Source organism: Stenella coeruleoalba (genome assembly GCF_951394435.1).
Source record: "Stenella coeruleoalba genome assembly, chromosome: 14".
Taxonomy (NCBI): Eukaryota; Metazoa; Chordata; class Mammalia; order Artiodactyla; family Delphinidae; genus Stenella; species Stenella coeruleoalba.
Window position 1 is genome coordinate 77,333,099 of NC_137160.1, and position 18,996 is coordinate 77,352,094.

Genomic DNA, 18,996 nt, shown 5'->3' on the forward strand with positions numbered 1-18,996 from the left:
GAGGCACTCACCTCTGGTCCAAAATTTAAGGGGTTGACAAAAAACTCAGTCATTAAGATAAAATAAATACAGGCAATATATAAAAAAAATAAGATTAATGAAAAACATCCCTGATGAACAAAATAACAAAATTTATAATAAAGACAGGGATCTTATCCTTACTCATTCTACTTGGATCCTCACTCAAATGACCTTGACCCTCATTGACATGACCTTGACACTCACTCACATGGCCTTGACCCTCACTTGCATGATCTTGACCCTCACTCAAATGACCTTGACCCTCATTGACATGACCTTGACACTCACTCACATGGCCTTGACCCTCACTTGCATGATCTTGATCCTCACTCATCTCTCTATATTTCCAACCCTAATGCAAGATGATTTTAAGTGGTCTACATGTGAACATTTAAAATTTTAATACTTAAGTATTTTTTAGAAATTATGGCAAGCGATCCCAGCTTTCTATTCGTGGTAGAGATATACCATTTTTCTTTTAAAAATACATTAATTTCAATAAATAATTTAAAGAAATTTATTTAGTGAATAATAGAGCCAGTGGTATGTGCATGGCACCAAGATCCTGGTGGGGGGATACTTGGGCAAAGGCTCCACCCGTGACCCCTCCGAAGGCAGGGCCAAGCTAACTTTCTCTTCTATTCCTTGTTGTATGAAGGTGACTTCTGATTTAAAGCAGGAGCTTAAGAAGAAGAGAACGGGGCTTATCAGAAGTGTGGCCTTGACAGTCACCAAACCTCTCTGAGTCCCACACTCTTTACCTCTAGAATGCGGCTCACAATATTTGCCACCGTGGGCTGTGAGGTTTACAGGAGATGATTATAATGTGCTCGGTGGGGCTCAACAGGGCCACATCTTGATTTTTGTGGGCTCCTTTCCCCATTAAAAATACTAAAAATTATTTTTTATCCCTGCATAGTTATAAAGATGAATGCAATCCGCTTCAATTATATTCACCTTTATTCCAATGCACTCAAGGTATGCATCTTGCTTATTTCAAGAAGCAAAGTATTTGGTGTGGGGGGGGGGGGCTCCTGAAAGTACCATGGCCGCGGCACTCTGCTTGCTGTGCCCGTTGGAGAGGTCAGAGCTGGGCACTACAGGCAAGCACTTAATCTTTTAATCTTCACAACGTCACAAGGCAGACATTATTAGCTCCACCTTATAGATGATGAAAAGAAGGCCCAGAGAGGCTGAGCAACTTGCTCAAGGTCACACAGCCACTGAGTAGCAGGGCAGATTTGAATCCAGATCCCCTGATTCTGGAGTCTGCCCTGCTGTCATGCCCCAGGAAGTGAGATAATCTGGAGGGCTGCCAACCCTGAGTGATCGTGTCCCTCAGTTATGGAAACTATGATTATATTCAGAGCCAGCTCCTGCGAGGCCCATACTGTGGAAGCAACCTGCAGGAGGACCCCAGTGTCCTGGCCTCTTGGTTGCCTGCTAATTTGGGTGGGAGCTGGGTGACATGCTCAAGTTGGTCGTTTGAGAGTCTCTGGACATTTAAGCTGCCACCCCCAAGCAGCAAGATGTCCTCAGGGCCTCTGAGACACCGAGTACCAAACTCCAGCAGACCGGGCTGCTATTTGCTTCATGCTTCTGTGTTCTTCAAAAGGACAAAGAAAAAGAGAGGAAAAAGAACTTTGGATGCAGACCAAAGCCACTCAGGTTTTCCGCTGTGTGTCCTCTTGTAGCCTCCTCAATGAGGAGGTCCTGACAAGTGTCACCTGAACAAGGGGTCAGAGCCATTCCCTTCCACGCACGCGACACTGCAATTTTAAACAATTGTGGCTTGAGACGAAGATCCGCCCGGGGAAGGAAAATCTAACCGAGTTTGCAGTTTCCAGCTTTGGCGCTTCTTGAATTATACATGGGCAAAACCCCCTTGAAGGCTGCTTTTTAAGCCGTGAGGGGAAGGCATATAATTTTGGTCTCTGGCATTCTGCTAAAACACTTGCTGAAAATGGGGCCCCTCCCCAGCCAAGTGGCGTTTGCCTCGAAACCAAATGGGGGACGTTTGACGCCTCAAATAGCTTCAAGCTGCCAGCAGAAAGGATGCTGAGAGGATTGGTTCTTTTTCTCTTTGCCATAGTCTTGTCTCTGTAGGGCTTCTGTCCCTCGGAGGCCCTTCCCTTGCGGTAGCAGCTGTGACACAGACCACAGACATTCTCCTCCTTCCTGGATGGGAAGAGGGAAAAGTGCTATATCCTTCCAGAAGGGGAGGCAGGGGACTGGGTCGGGGCTCAGTAGGGTCCAGCCAGGCCCATCTCAGCCTCCTCTGAGAGATGGCAGCTCCGGGTCCAGACTGCCCCAACCCCACGCTGGGTCCAGAAAGGTCAGCGCCATTCCTGGCCCCTGTGATCAGGCAAACTGTCTCGAGTGGTCTGGAGCTGCAAAATGCTACCCAGAAGCAGGGGCCCCCGGCACTCTTCTCCCACTGGGATTTGCCCCAGGACAGTGGTCAAGGGCATTTGAAGGATCTGAGTCGGCTGGGGTCATTTGGGTCATTGGTGGCTTAAGAGTGTGGGCCCTGGTGACAGTCACGGGGGTTGGGATGGCGCTTTGTAACTTATTAGCTGTGTGAACCTGAGAAGGTTACTGCACCTCTGGGACCCTCAGTTTCCCTGTCTGTAGAATGGGCTGACTCTCTACTTCAAAGTGTTGCTATAAAAATGAAACGCATGCTGAGTGCCTTTAGCGCAGCAACTGGGCCGAAGCGCTCCAGCAATGGTGGCTATCATGATTATTTGCATGTTGAAGATAAGGAAATGACAAGTGGTATTAGTTCCCGTTGGTAACTCAGAGGGTGTGTGTGTGTTTGTATGTGCGTGCGCATGTGTGTTCCAGTGCACGTACGCATGTGTGCCTGTGCCCGTGAGTGTGAATGTGTGTGTCTGTGCACTCGCGCACAGGCTCCAGCCAAAGGTCAGGGGAAGAGCGTTCTCGTTCCTAGACATGGAAACTTGAGAAGGGCAAATACTTCATTATTTAGATTCAAAAGCTACTCATTAGGCGAGACTCGGGCACTTAGAAAGAAAAGCTGACCTACAAGTGTAAAATGTTATTATAAGTAATGACAATGATTATAGGATGAGGGTTGAGCTGGAGAGGTTAATGTCCATTAACTACCACGAATTAGGAGACGGTGCTTCTGCAGACACTTCTGGGCGAAACCTAACGGTCTGTTTATTTACCTCACGGGGAGCTCTTAGCACATCAAAAAGGTATTTAAAACACAACCCCCCAACAATTAGCTTTAGGAAGAAGAGTAAATATGGACGCAGTTTATCACTCCAAGAGAGCCCTGCTATCAGAGACAGATGCCGTCAGTTAAATAAAACAGACACTAAGACCCACCGGAAAGATCAACCCAGAAGCAATTCGCTAATTTGCTGATCAGCAGTGGACAGTAGGATTTTGGTGGCACGCCAAAAATTCACGTCTTTCTGCTAGTTTTTATAACCTGAGTTACAGGTTCCTTTTTGCATCCACCGGGGGAAAGATGACTCAGGAATGGGCTGAGGTGATTTCACTGGCTTTGTCCATCTTTGATTTTAAAAGGTAATAGAAGGAAGTTGAACACTGAAAGAGCCAATGGCATTGGGACTTGACTGTAGGGGGACCAGTCATCCCAGTTTGCCTGGGACTGAGGGGTTTCAGTGCGAGAGCTGGGACAGTCCCGGGCAAACAGGGATGGTTGGTCACCCTGCTTATGTCCCCTCCCTGAGGCCCCAAGTATGAGTATCAGTCAATCCTGGTCGGGGTAATAGTGGGCAGAAGCTGGCTTGTGGCTTCCCCGTTAGAAATTCTACCTCCCCCCATATGGCGAAACAGACTGTGAACCCATTAGCAGCAGGAATGTGGGGTCACATGGGACTAGTGCAGGAGAGCTGCACACACCGAGGTAAACGTCCAGGGAGACCTCTGATAGGCAAAGGCGCGGGGGTCCGAAAGCTGATCTTGTACAGACTGCTTTTAACTTCCCGGAGAACTCTTGATGGAAAATTGCAGAGCCCGGTGACACTCTGCAGAGTCCAGAATCTCTGCACCCCGCCTCCCCAATATGTACCTGATCGTGTTATATAAACCGGGGCAAGAACGCACACTATGTACTCGAAATGCACATCATTCTACCATTTCAGCTGTTTCCACTGCTTCTGAGATTTCTTATATAAATATCTCTGTGTGTGCGTTTGTGTGTACATTTCTTGACATATTTACGAAGTCTCAGTTTGCCAACCTTCGGGGCATAATGCAAGAACTATTTTTCATCCTAATCTGCTGTAATGACATGTTTTATTATACTATTTCAGCTGTTTCCATTGCTTTTGCTGTTTCATGTTTTATGTATTTTAACTAATGCTTTAATTTTAGGATGTTGTGCCCTTTGGTGATTTCACAAAAGTTCACTTTGGAAAATCGACAGGGATTCACAGTGGCAGCCATTGGAGGCTCTACCCACACACAGCGCAGCACAGAGGAAAGAGGGTCCGAATACAGGGCAGGAAGCAGACACACTTGAAGGCAGACTGGGGAGGCCAATGGCTTATGGGCCTGGTGTCCATAGCACCAAGATGTAGGGGGAAGCTGTGTTCACCTGAAACTTCTGCTCCGTTTAGCCCTGAAAGTCTGGCACCCGGGAACCCCCTCAGTTCTGGACAAAGCAGGATGGTTGGTCACCCTACCAAGGTGGCAGGTTTGATGCTTGAATAGGCTGGTTCTTAGCAGGTGGAGGAGCTCTTGGTGTGACATAGAAAGAGCCCAGAGTTTGGAATACCCTCTTCTTTTTTTTTTTTTTTTTTTTTTTTTTGCGGTACGCGGGCCTCTCACTGTTGTGGTCTCTCCCGTTGCGGAGCACAGGCTCCGGACGCGCAGGCTCAGCGGCCATGGCTCACAGGCCCAGCCGCTCCGCGGCATGTGGGATCTTCCCGGATCAGGGCACGAACCCGTGTCCCCTGCATCGGCAGGTGGACTCTCAACCACTGCGCCACCAGGGAAGTCCTGGAATGCCCTCTTCTTAGTTTCAAACCCCAGCTCTGCCAATGCTATAACAGTCATTTGAATCTGAGGAAGTCACTTAAGCCCTCACTAAACCTCAGTTTCCTCATCTGGAAAATGGAGCTGAGAAAGTATATTGTGCAGAAGTGCTGTAATTGATGGAGGAAGCGATGTGTGTTCTACACCTACTACATAGTCTCCTGGTTCCCTGAACTAATAATGAGGGAGTCCCACCGGATGCTTTTGAAGTGCTCAAAATCCATGTCCTGTGGCAGAGTGAAGGGCTGAGGCCACCACCCAGACCTCCCAGTCTTGGGCACCAACGTGTCCCCATGCTCATTTAGACCCTTTGGCAGTGGGGGCTGAGGAGCACAAGAGGTATTATAATAATAATAATGGTAATACATTATAATTATAAAGCAGTATATTTGCATTATAAAATATTGTATAATTATAAAATATTATAGTAATCATGGTAATACTAATAATGGCTTCTGTGTATTAAGTGCTTACTATGTGCCAGGAAACACTGTCCTTCCTCATCCCATGTAACCCCCCAGCAGGACACCTGCTGGGTAAGTGAGATCAGAGCCCCTATTTTGCAGATGAGGAAATGGAGATCTGGAGAGGTGAAGACATTTACCAAAGACCACACAGCAAGCAAATGTTCAATGGGACATTTGAAACCACATCAGTGTTACTCCAATGTCCATGCTTTTTAGCACAATGCCCTGTAGCCTCCTTTGGATGGAAGGAGTGGAGCGTCACTTGGGGCTGTAAGGCATTACAGAAGGAATGGAGAGGGAAGGTCAGTGGGCAGAGCTGAGAAGCCCTTTTGTTGTCGGGCCTTGAACACTGGCTCCAGCCTGGAACAATCCCAAGGTAGGGCATGGGGAGGGGCCTGATATTTGAGACCTGCCTTTCTCCCTCCCCTTTCTCTCCCACACCCACTGCCCATCCTGGACCCTCCTGCCTCTGTGTCTATGTATGCACGTATTTTCCCTACTCAAGGGAACATAGTGACTTTCCCTTAACACCCTACATCCTCTCTCTCTGAAAACTATTCACCCTGCAAAGCCCAGCTCGTTAATGTCCAGGCCCTTGTCCCTTTAGACTCCCATTAGTGGCTTCTTTACTGACTTAATCATAGCATCTGCCCGTGCCTGCCATGAAATGATGGAAAGTTGGCGGAAAGTCTGTTGGTCAGGGAAGTCTCAGCTGTCTTGCTCACCCCATCTGGATGACAATCAGCCATCGCGTTTCAGACCCTGACAATGTGCTAACACACTGCGTTTAATTAATGGGTCCCCAGAAGCATCACCATTTCTATTTTCTAGATTACGGGAAAGCAAACTACAGCCTGTGGGCCAGCTGCCTGTTTTTGTAAATAAAGTTGTATTGGACACAGCTATGCTTGTTCATTTGTGTATGTCCACAGCTGCTTTCATGCTACAGAGACAGAGTTGAATAGTTGCCACAGAAACTGCATGGCCTGCAAAGATATTTACTATCCAATCCTTTGTAGAAAAAGTATGGTGGCCTCTGTAAATCAAAGTAAAGACCTGAAGTTCAGAGAGGCTTAGCAACTTGCCCCGGTTAACTCAGCCAGCCAAGGACAGCCTTGGGGTTCAAACCTGGAACCCCAGGCTTCAAAGTGGTGCCCTTTCTATGCCCCAAATGCCATTCTGGCTTTCTTCCAAGTCCCCTTCCACAGATGTACCCCAGTGCTCGGCATCAAGCCACACAGAGGAGGCTCCCTCCCACCTGGCTTGGGGGCCAAGTGCAGTAGCTGACAACAGGGCCACCTGGGCTCAGGTGTGAGCATTTAAGGCACACTGGGGCCCAGAAAAAAAGGGAGTGGGCTGGAGAAGATTTTTGTTTTTTTACAGAATGAAAATGCATTTGATAAAGAATCTCACCTAGCCTGCCGATCTCATCTTCCAAGCACTTTACAGATAAACCCGTGGTGTAAAGCGAATCAATCCTTGCTTAGCTGCTCTGCTGTTTCCAGTTTCAGAGGGGCCAGACTCAGCACGGCTTGCCAGGGGCAGGGCCTTCCTTGGGTCTGGAGACCGCCCCTCAATGCAGGAGACAAAACTCCTTCCCACATCCCACAGCCAGGCTCCTCTGGTGTCCCCCGCCCCTGCCCCCAACCAGCACCCACCTTCCCCATTTCAACCCTTCAGCCTCCCTCGCCCCAGCGTCTCCAGGGGTCTGCTTCCCCACCCAGCCCTGGGAGCTCTATTTCAATCTGAGATACAATTACAGATCATGTTCCTTTTCTTCCCCCCTTTTTCTTTTTAATAAAGCCGTTTTGTGTCTCCACCGCTCCCCCTTTCCTGCATTCCTCCCATCTTAGTCTTCCCTCTCCCCCTCCTGTAGGAAATGTCTTGGATTCTCTCACTGGGGTGTAATGGTTAAATTGCTACCAGCTGATTAAACAGCAGAAGTTGAAGCTGTAATCCTCGGCGTTCAGGAACCCGGGGAGGCAGAGACGAGGGCCCTGACCCCTGACGAGGGCTTAGCCCCCGTTGACCCCCCTGCGGTGTGCCCGCCCTAGCTTCGCTCTCTGCATTTGTCCCAGGCTGCCCGACAGAATCCTCGGGGAATGGGCCAGGGGAGGAAAAGGAGAGGAGAGGCGGAGAGAGGGGAGGGAGGGGGGAGGTGGGTACCTCCCCAGCCCCGGCCCAACCTCCCAGGAATGTCTGTTCCCACCCTTGTCCCTTCCCTGCCCCCCACCCAAGCCACACACACACACACTCACACACAGAGACATTCTCACATACACACTCAGGCTCACACACACACAGACCCCCAGTCACACACATTCACACACTCACACACCCAGGCGCTTTCTCGCTCTCTGCAGAAAGCGGACCAGATGAAGGAGCAGGCCCGCCCCCTCCTCAGGGAGCCGCTCCTCCCTCACCTGCCCCACCTGGGGAAGGATCAGGAAGGTAGAGAAGTGTGAGCTGGGAAGGGGTGGGGAGAGGGAGGAGGAGGGCTTCGGGGATGCGCGGACTCAGGCTGGACCCTGGCGCTGACAGCTGCGGAGCCCGGAGTCAGGAGAGCCCTTCTTCGAGCCTCTCTGAGCCCTGTTCGCAGGCGGAGGGTGACAGCCACCTCGCAAGGCGGCTATGAGGATGAAGCAGGTGGACGCAAGTCATCGTGCCCAGCCCGGCGCAAAGCGTGTCTCATCTCGAACGGCCTGGGCTCAGGGCTGGGGTGGAGTGCAATCGTCGTAACTTTCAAACCACACCCCGCACCCCGGAAATAAAAGCTGTGTGCCCCTGGGCTCCTTACTGGACTCCTCTGACCCGCAGCTCTCCCCCTGCAAACTGCCATCGTCATGCTTCCCCGACGGGCCTGTGACAACTGGATGTGACACTCCACAAGCCGGGACCTCGCGAGGGTGTTCCTGTTCTGACTCACATGGGTGTCAACTCAGCCTCTGGGCGAAGAATAGCAGGGGGCAGCGAGCCTCCTTGGGAAAGTTCATTTCCATGGAAAGTACAGTTCAGATGAGGGGAGGATCTGGCCTGGATTCACCCTCCTCCACACTTACTCAGAAACCAGAGAGGAAAGCTGGGATGAGGAGGGAACTGGCTGCCCGCACAGGGAACGTCTGCCACCCGTCCAAGTACAGGGCTCTTGGAAGCATCCTTTCTCTTTCCATGGGGGAAAGAAAAGCCTCTGTCTTAGGGTTCTCCAGAGAAACAAGCAGAGCTATCCATATGGAGACATGCGTTTCTCTATAACCGTATCTATATAGATAGTTCTGTATGTAGAGATATAGATATGAGATAGATATCCTATATGTAGGATAGATATGAGATAGATAAATCCATATATATATTTAGATGTACAGTCGGCCCTCCTCATCTGTGGGCTTCTCATCTGCGGATACAGGCGGCTGGCTGTATTCTCTGTGCTATGCCATTGTATGTAAGGGACTTGAGCATCTTTTTTTCGTTGTTTCATTTGTTTGTTTGTTTGTTTTTGGCCACACCGCAGCTTGTGGGATCTCAGTTCCCCAAACAGGGATTGAACCAGGGCCACGGCAGTGAAAGCGCAGAGTCCTAACCACTAGGCCACCAGGAAACTCACATCTTTGAATTTTGGTATCTGCTGGGGCTCTGCAACCAATCCCCCACGAATACCAAGGGACAACTGTAAAGATATATATGATACAGATGTCACATATACCTATACATCTATCTATATCTACCTATCTGTCTATCTACCTATCTATTGAGAGGGAGAGGGAGAGAAAGAGATTTACTATAAGAAATTGGCTTGCACAATTATAGGGGCTGAGCTGTCCCACAGTCTGCTGTCTGTAAGCTGGAGACCCGGGAGAGCCAGTGGTGTAAGTTTCAGTCTGAGGGCAGGAAAAGACTGCCTCCCAGCTCAAAAATCATCAGGCAGAGAGTGAATTCTCTTTTTCTCCACCTTTTTGTTCTATTCAGGCCCTCAAGGGATTGAATGTGGGAGGGCCATCAGCTTTACTCAGTCTACCCATCCAGATGATAATCTCATCCTTAAACACCCTCATAGACGTACCCAGAAAATGTTTAACCAAATAACTGGACACCCTGTGGCTTCATCAAGTTGACACAGGAAATTGAACATCACAGCCTCCAACTGGGGTAGGAGAGAGCAGAGGGGAAGGCTGCTTGAGGGCTGAGGGTCAGGCCCATTTCTGTACAGTAGGGTTGACTAGTGTCCCCCCCAAATCCATTTCTACCCAGAACCTCAGAATGTGACCTTCATTGGAAATAGGGTCTTTGCAGACACAGTTAAGCTAGAATTGAGATGAGACCATAGTGGATTAGGTTGGGCCCTATATCCAATGAGAATATCCTTATAAGAGACAGAAGAGGACAGACACAAGGAAGAAGGCCCTGTGAAGACAGAGGCGGAGACTGGAGTGATGCTCCACAAGCCCAAAGAACGCCTGGGGCCACAAGAAGGTGGAAGAAGCAAGGAAGGATCCTGCCCTAGAGCCTTGAGAGGGAGTGCGGCCCTGCTCAGACCTTGATTTTCAGCTTCTGGCCTCCGGAACTGCGAGACAGTAAAAATTGCTGTTTTCACCCACCCAGTTGGTGGTAATTTGTTACAGCAGCCACAGGAAACTAATACATCCTGCCAATCATGCATCACTGGTCCTATTTTACGGATGGGGAAATCGAGGCACAGAGAGGGGAAAGTCCTTTGTCCAAAATCACACAGCTGGTTGGAAGTGAAGGCAGGATTCAAACCCAGGTCTAACTCTGGTGCCTGAGCCTGTACTGCTGAGTTCACCCAGGAGGGACATTTCTGCAGGGGACAGATGTTGTGAAAGACGGAAGGGAAGGCAAGCGCTGGCTTCCTTTGCCCCCAGCTAACAGGCTGTCAAGGTAGCTGTGCTGAGGGGTCTGAGAGATGGGATCTCAGGGATCCTTTCCTAGGCTGAGTCCCTAGGCGGGGGCGGGGGCGGGAGGAGGGGTGGGGTCTGAAAATTCCACCAGTGTAATTGTGAGAGAAAGAAATTCTGGTCACAGCTGGTCTTCCCGTCCAGGAGCTGCCCTGACCTTGCTACTAAACCTGGGTATTTACCTAGAGGCAGGGCTGGGGCAGGTGCCCAGGACCTAGAATGCAAGGAGGCACTCACTCTCGGGGTCGTGCCAGGGCCCAGTCCCGGCTGGCATGAACCTGAGAGCGAGCGCCTCCTTATATTTTGCTTGCCTCACCCCAGTCCTGGCCTGCCCTGGGCGTAACTTATCAGAGGAACAGAGGGCATTCTGGGCTGCTGGCAGCAAGTGGGCTGTGGAGCCACACAGATCTGGGTGTAAATCCTGGCTTTAGCCGCTTACTAGCTGGATGACCGTGGATGGGTCTGTTCTCTTATTTGAACTCAGTTTTCTCATCTATAAAATGGGGATAATAGATTAAAACCTACCTCATCGGTTGTGGTGGGGATTAAATGAGTTGACACAAGAAATGCCTGGCACTTGGTTAAAGCTATTGTTACCATATTTGCAGCTCGGAAAGAGGAAGTTGGGGGGTAGCAACGTGAGTAATGGCTGCATCTGTTGGCAGATCAGAGGTGGCCAGCCAAGTGGACGAGCCGGTTGGGTGTAGCTTCAGAGTGAACGATAACTGGTAATTTCTTGTTTAAGAAAAACCCAGGCTCAGACTGGAAGGGCGAGGCAGCTGGTGCACACAGCTCTTTAGGAATCTTCACAGCCCTTTGCAGGGAGTCACACTTGCCAGCCAATTCCTCCTGTCTGGACGGCAGCCACGAAGTTCCTGTGGGCACCGCCCAGACCATCTCCAGGTAGGGGAGCTCTGGAGAGAGAGTCCCAGGTACCCCAGTTTTAGCTCTGCGGATGTGAGCTGGTCACCTCCCAGTGTCCTGGCATTTCTGAGCCAGAGGGGACATTGGGCTGGGTCCCTGGCGACAAGGACAGGTTGGGTTGAGCAGCGCAATCTGTTCCTTATCAGAGCGACAGATCTTTTCTCAAGTTCAGCTCTGGCTGATGCCCTGCCGGTGGTGGAGGCTCCTGTCCTCACCACCATGAGTTCACAGTTCTCCAGGCTGACGGCGGTGGGCTGCCAGGCCCCACAACTGCCGCCCACCCGGTGAGGAAGGCAGACAGGGCCTCACATTGTTTACCTGCTCTTACTTTTTAAGCTCATTGATTTGCCCTCCTGACCCTTGTTCCCAGACAGAGAACATCCAAAGCAAGGGGCAGGCTCCAAGTTCCTATCTGGGTATTTTTTTCTTTTAAGGGTGTGGCTGCCCATTAGCCCAAGGCAACCCCCTCCCAATCTTCCAGCTCAAACTACAGCTCTTGCCTGCTTGCTCACGCCTGGCTTGAACCCAGCTCCTTGATCTGTCCCTCTGTCAGGCTCCCGATGTGAAGTTCACACTTTTCCATTAGCACAATGATCGCATTCTTAATGAGCGCATCTATCGTTTATTGAGCTGTTACTATGTGCCAGGCACTGTGCTAAAAGGTTACCTCATTTAGACCTGGCAGTAACCCCAAGAGAAGAGGATTATTTTACAGATGAGCGTAAAATAATTATTTTATGCGACAGGATTATTTTAGAGAGAATGAGCTACTTGCCCAAGCTCACCCACCCAGTGAGGCAGGGTTTGAAGACAATTCTGTTCGACTTCACATTCTGGGTCCTAAATTTCCCAGTAAGCCATCCTGTACTTCGGTTACCTGCAGACTTCTCCCCCTCTCTCAGCCTTGGGTCCCCATGTCCCCTAGGGTATAGACTCTGAGAGAGCAGAGAAGCACAGCTATCATTTTTTAAAAGAAATTATATAAATTTACAATTAAATAAATTCTATTAAAAACAAAGGAAATAAGTATTCAAAACTCCTCACTTAATCAATTGACTGCATTATTCTATTATCTATGCTCTTGAGATTTTTTTTATGTCTATTATGTCTGTATGGTGAAAATACTATATGGTATTTGCTATTGTACATCTACACATCTTTTCCCAACTGTGTATTCAGTGACTTCATTTTGGGAGCTTGAAACTGGCCATGGCGGAATTATTTACACCATTGTAATTGGCAAATGCTGCAAATCAGGGGTTTCCTCTGGGAAGTCAGTTATCGAAATTTTACCTGCATACCACTGATCACAACCTTTGTGGTAGGTGCTAATCATCCCCTTTGAACAGATGAAGCAGTTGAGGCTCAGAGATGCTAAGTGATTTGCCCAAGGTCAACTTCTAGAAAGTGATGGGGCTGGGATAAGATCCCAGTTCATGCCATTTCCACTGCACTGATACACCTTCATGTCTACTGAAGATAGGAAAAAAATCCAGAAGCTCACTCCTTTCCAACCTACCCCAACCTCCAGGTACTGCCTTGTGTTTGGTGAGTAAAATCTGAAGGTCGTTGGAGATGCCAGCCATGCAGAAGGTCTCTGATTCAGAGAGAAGAGTGGTAGGTAAATCCTTGGCCTGGAAAGGAGGGAGAGGAAGTGACAAAAAATGACAAGGTCAAGTTTTCAACAGACTGAAATCACATTCCACTCACCTGAGCCTTCAAGAACTAGTACTAAGTTGGCCAATTAAAGGTAATTTCATCTCTAGCGTCTCTTTGAGGGTTACTTAAAGAAGCCTTAAAAATTAATCTTTCCTTTATCCCAAGAACAAAACAAAATTCCCACCCACTATCTTCAAATGATGAGGTGTGGTGTTAAATTAATGTTATTTATTTTTTGCGGTACGTGGGCCCCTCACTGTTGTCGCCTCTCCCGTCGCGGAGCACAGGCTCCAGACGTGCTGGCTCAGCGGCCATGGCTCACGGGCCTAGCTGCTCCATGGCATGTGGGATCTTCCCAGACCGGGGCACGAACCCGTGTCCCCTACATCAGCAGGCGGACTCTCAACCACTGCGCCACCAGGGAAGCCCTAAATTAATGTTATTAATCGCAGACTGCAACTGCAGTTCTTCTGAACTCTGTGGACCCCGCACAGTTTGTTGCTTCTTTCAGTTACACATGTATTTTTATGTAGATTCAAGGTCCCTCTTGTGAAAGAATCATGAGCTCAGCAAATATCAGAAAAGCCTGAAACTCATCGGTTGGTAAATATCATTTGTTCTGTGTCTAGGAGGGCAGAGACCTTGGCTTGGGTGCCCTTGGAGAGACCAGATGCTTGCTCCTGGGAATTTTATAATCTTGTTGGGGCTTCGAAGGCAACCCTATACTAAATGGTTGAGTAAAAGTGAGAGAGGAAATGCAGGTATTTAACAAATCTGGAGGGCAATTCAACAACTATTATTCAAGAGAGGCAACCTCAAACAACACTTGGAAATCATTTGTATAGACTTTTTTTTTGTTTTTAAGATTTTTTCTTTTGATGCAGACCGTTTTTTTTTTTTGCGGGGGGTACGCAGGCCTCTCACTGCTGTGGCCTCTCCTGTTGCGGAGCACAGGCTCCGGACGCGCAGGCCCAGCGGCCACGGCTCACAGGCCTAGCCGCTCTGCGGCATGTGGGATCTTCCCGGGCCGGGGCACGAACCCGTGCCCCCTGCAGCGGCAGGCGGACTCTCAACCACTGCGCCACCAGGGAAACCCGATGCGGACCATTTTTAAAGTCTTTATTGAATTTGTTACAATATTGCTTCCGTTTTATGTTCTGGTTTTTTGGCCGCAAGGCATGTGGGATCTTAGCTCCCCAACCAGGGATCGAACCCACACCCCTTGCATTGGAAGGTGAAGTCTTAACCACTGGACCACCAGGGAAGTCCCTAGACTTTCAAGCTAGCAAAGTTAAGGGGGAAAAAGAAAACCCAGTAGTGGTCAATGCTGATGAGGATGTGGTGAGCCAGACATTTTTCATTCAGGGTAAACGGTACAACCTTTCAGAAACAAGCCAGGTAGATAACGCTTATCCTGATCTTGGTGTTCACCACACATGTCCTCAGTTGCTTTGCAGAGGCCTTTGCTGTTGTGTCCATCTTGGACCCCTTCTCCCTTCTTCTGGTAAAAGCACCCCAATATTCCTTGGGGGGATTACTCCCTTCACTCTCCAGCCCCATAGTTCAGGAGGAACTGATTTCACCTCTGGCTTGTACAGGTGTGTGGTAGACAGACTTCCAAGATCCCCCCTTGCCCCCCACCCCATGGTCCCTGTCTCTTGGTGTTCACACCTTTGTATGATCCCCTCCTCCTGAGTGTCGGCTGAACCTAATGACTGGCTTCTAATCAATAGAATACAGTGAAAGTAATGGACGTCATGTCTGTGATTAAGTTACAAACGGTTGTGATTTCTGTGATGCCAGCAGTCGATCTCTAGTTCCCTCTCAGATTGCATGCTTTGATGAATAAGCCACCGTGTGGTGAGGAACTAAGGGCAACCTCCAGCCAAGGCAACAGTCAGTGAAAGTCTGAGGCCCTCAGTCCAACATCCTATAAAAGACAGCCCTGACAACAACCACTGAGTAAGTTTGGAAGTGGATCCTTTCCCAGTTGAGCCTTCAGATGAGACTGTGGACCCAGGGCTGACACCTTCATAGCAGCCTTGTGAGATAATGTGAAGCAGAGGACCCAGCTGAGCTGTGCCCAGGTTCCTGACCCATGGAAACTATGAGATAATAAATGTGGGCTGTTTTAAATTGCTAAGTTTGGGGGTCATTTGTTATGTAGTAATAGATAACTAAGACAGGGTAGACATACTCTAATCAACCAGAGCATTGCATTCCCCCAGCTACAATGATTAGTTCAGGGCTGTCCATGTGATTTAGTGTGAGGGTTAGGATTAATCCTGGCACTATTATAAGATCAGAGGGGGAAGAGCTGCTCTGTCCATTGGTCTCAGAGTTGGGAGCTGCCAAAGACTACCTTGTGAAGAGGATCTACTTGAGAATGAAATAATATTAGCACCATGAGATAGATATTCCAGGCCTGATGACACTGTGTGAGCCCCTAGATCCAGCCTTGCCTGAAACTTTCCCTGGGGAATTTTTAGTTGTATAATCTAATAAATACTGTTTACTACTTAACTCATTTTGTATTGGGTTTCTGTTATTTATTAAAGCCTCTTTTAGTCATTCATTTGATAGGTATTCACTGAGTTTTTACATGTGCTATTCTTAGGCAATTCTTTTTCCTTTGGGAAAGAAAATCTTTCCAAGACCACTCCCATAGAAGACTTCTTGTTATATCTATTTGGGCAGAACTAGGTCACCTGCCTACCTCTAAACAAATTACTGGCAAAGAGAAACACTGCCTTTTTTTTTTTTTTTCTAATTTAGACATGACCCATTACTGGGCCTGGACCGACTGCTATCTGAACAACATCAGGGGAATTTATCAAGAAAGAAAACAGAAGGGGTCATTGGGCAAGTGACCAAGAGTGTCCACGACCATAATGATGATTATCTTAGGTCACATTTTTGGGGGACACTTACAACCCCCCAGGCTCTGGGCTAAGCACTTCACATGCATAATCTCATTCACTCTTTGCAGCCACTCTATGAGATAGGTTCTACCTGCTACCCATTTTTTATGGGTTGAATTATGTCCTTCCCAAATTCATATGTTGAAGTCCTACTCCCCTGCCCGCCCCCCTGCCAAGTACCTCAGAATGTGATCTTATTTCGGTCATTGCAGATGTAATTAGGACTTCCCTGGTGGCACAGTGGTTAAGAATCCACCTGCCAATTCAGGGGGACACGGATTCGAGCCCTGGTCCAGGAAGATCCCACATGCCGTGGAGCAACTAAGCCCATGCACCACAACTACTGAAGCCTGCGCACCTGGAGCCTGTGCTCCATGACAAGAGAAGCCACCACAGTGAGAAGTCCGCGCACCGCAATGAAGAGTAGCCCCCACTGGCTGCAAGTAGAGAAAAGCCTGCGTGCAACAACGAAGACCCAACGCAGCCAAAAACAAATAAGTTAATTAATTTTTTAAAAAGAAGTAATTAGATAAGATGATGTAATTAGGGTGGGACCTTATCCAATGTGACTGGTGTCCTTATAAAAAGGGGAAATTTGGACACACATAGAAGGAAGGCAGTAGGAAGAGATACAAGGAGGAGATGGCCAACTACACACTAGGGAGAGAGGCCTGGGACAGATCCTTCCTTCCACAGCCCGCAGAAGGAAGCAAACCTGCCATCACTTTGATTTCCAACTTCTAGCTTCCAGAACTGTGAGACAATGCATTTCTGTTGTTTAAGCCACCCAGTTTGTGGTACTTTGTTACGGCAGCCCTAGCAAAAGAAGACACCATTTTACAGAGTAATGGCTGGGAAAGTTAAGTGAATTTCCCAAGCACTGATTGCAACCAAGGTCTCTCTGACCCCAAAGCCCATGGTCTTAACCACAAGTCTAAAATGGATTGTGTACTCCAGGCAGCTGGGAGCTGGAGAAAGTTCGAGTGGCCCGTCCGAGCCACGTTTCAGGTAGAATGTCATCACTGCAGAGATCAAAAAGTTCCTTTTTGTGTCTGTCGTCAATCTCTTTTATCCTAGGCTTGCTGCCTCTGGCCTGGTTTCTAGGAGACAGGCAGAACCCCTCCTAGAGGCCTCCTCATAACCCCGCCTTGGACGAGAAGCAGGTAATTAAGTCCCTTCTCTTCTAGGACCTGTGGTCTCAGTCTTTGATCTTTCGTCCCTCTGCCCTAAAGCTTCCCCAGCCACTGAGGGAGGCGTGAGCAGGGTGTGAGAATAGCAGGGTGTGAGAATGACTGGGCAAGGGCAAGTGTCCGAGGAGACCCAGGACTCACCCAGAGCCACTGGGATAAGGAAGGAACACTGGCTGGAGGCCTGTCCTGGCCACACACGATGTAGCCATGGTGATCCCTGGACCCTCAACCACCCAGCAAGGGGTTGACGACGCTGTATCTAAGCCCCCTTCTTTGCTCCTGAGATCCAAAGCCACTCGATAGCTGGGAGCCTCTACGTCCCCCACTTCAAAAGGTTAAACGTACACATTTATATATTGATAATATGTTTTTGGTTAAAAAGGAAGAGAGAGGGAGAGCGAGAGAACGAAAAGCTGCTTCTTCTATCTTGAGTCATCACAGAGCTCCTATTCCCATCCCACCCTCGGCCCTGTGGCCTCCCGCCCTCCATTCTCTATTCGGTTTGCAAGGCTGTTATTCCTGCCAAATGAGTCATTGATGTGGGAAAGTTCATTCATTTGGGCAGACTTCACCATCGCTCTGAGAAATGGAGACTGCACCTACTGCCGCAGAAGACAGGTTATCGCGGTGATTCGTTCATTCCTCCTTGCATTCATTCATTTATTCCCAGAGCACATAATCGTCTCTCACAGACATACACGGGCAGACTCACTGATTGTTTTCTATCTCAGGGAGTAGATGTGAGGCTTAAATGAGGTAATATATGTAAAAAGGCTTCAATAATAATAATAATGACAATAATAATGATAATAGCTAATCCTCATTGAGCACTTGTTATGCGTCAAGCTGATGCTAAGCTTTTTTAAAAATAAATAAGGCAATAAATTAAGCAGGCTTTATTTAATGCCTTTAATCCTGACGCTGTTTTCTGGGGCAGGGATGATTATTATCTTTGTTTTGGAGATTCAGAGACTGAAGCTCAAAGGGGTCAAGGTGGTCTGGCCACAGTCATTACACACCTCATAAGTGGCAGAGGGAAGTCAAGCCCAGCTTCCTCTTATCATGACCCATATTTATAAGGTGTTGACCACGTGGCAGACACTGGACTTACAACCTGCTTCTCCACTCCCAGCCCACTTGGCTCTTCACAGGAACCTGTGACGTCGGGACTGCAATTAGCATCTGTTTTCCAGCTGAGCAAACTACATTTTGGAGAAGCAGGGCAACTTGCCCAAGGAGGCATGGCTATTACCCAGAAGAGCTGGGTGGAGAGCAGGCAGTCTGGGCTCGGAAGACACTCTGTCCCCATTGTGAGCAGAGAGCCTGGCACTTAGCATGTGTGTCCCGTTCTTGTTGGCCACACTCACCATCAGCACCATGGACACTCCTTCTGGGACCCGTACATTGTCGTGGGCACATAGATCCTGTGACAGAGACAGTGCCGTGTGCTCACCAAACCCCATGTCCTCATTCTCTGAGACACACAGATGAACTCTGGCAGTTAGGCAGGTTCATGCCACTGAATTCTGACCAATGGAATGTGGGCTAAGTGATGAGGGTCACTTCCAAGCCTGGCCCTGAAAAAAGCCCATGAGCCTCTATCTGCTGCTCAGATGCAGAGGATCCCATGGAAGATTCTGAGACCCTAGGGGAGGGTGGAACCACTGAACTGGAAGATGTCTGAGTGACTGCTCTCCCACTGAGCCATACTGGACTTTAATGTGCACCTCAACCGTTATTGGGGTACCCACTGAGATGGGGGTTTGTTACAGCAGCTAGACTATCCTCACTCATACAGATATTACTGGAAGGGTTTTTGATATAATGAGATTCTGGTCTAGGGTTTCCTTGGGAAAGGACTCACCTA

At 48.7% G+C, this 18,996-nt stretch overlaps 1 protein-coding gene across 2 annotated transcripts in view; it reads right to left on the bottom strand.

Moving 5' to 3' along the window:
• The window catches only part of SPRING1 (SREBF pathway regulator in golgi 1), a 312,066-nt gene that overhangs the window by 42,191 nt on the left and 250,879 nt on the right, over nucleotides 1-18,996 (bottom strand). For both annotated transcript variants that reach the window (XM_079942829.1, XM_079942831.1), the window contains exon 6: nucleotides 12,879-12,993. In XM_079942829.1, coding sequence (XP_079798955.1) covers nucleotides 12,879-12,993 — 115 coding nt within the window. The remainder of the gene's footprint in view (nucleotides 1-12,878; nucleotides 12,994-18,996) is intronic.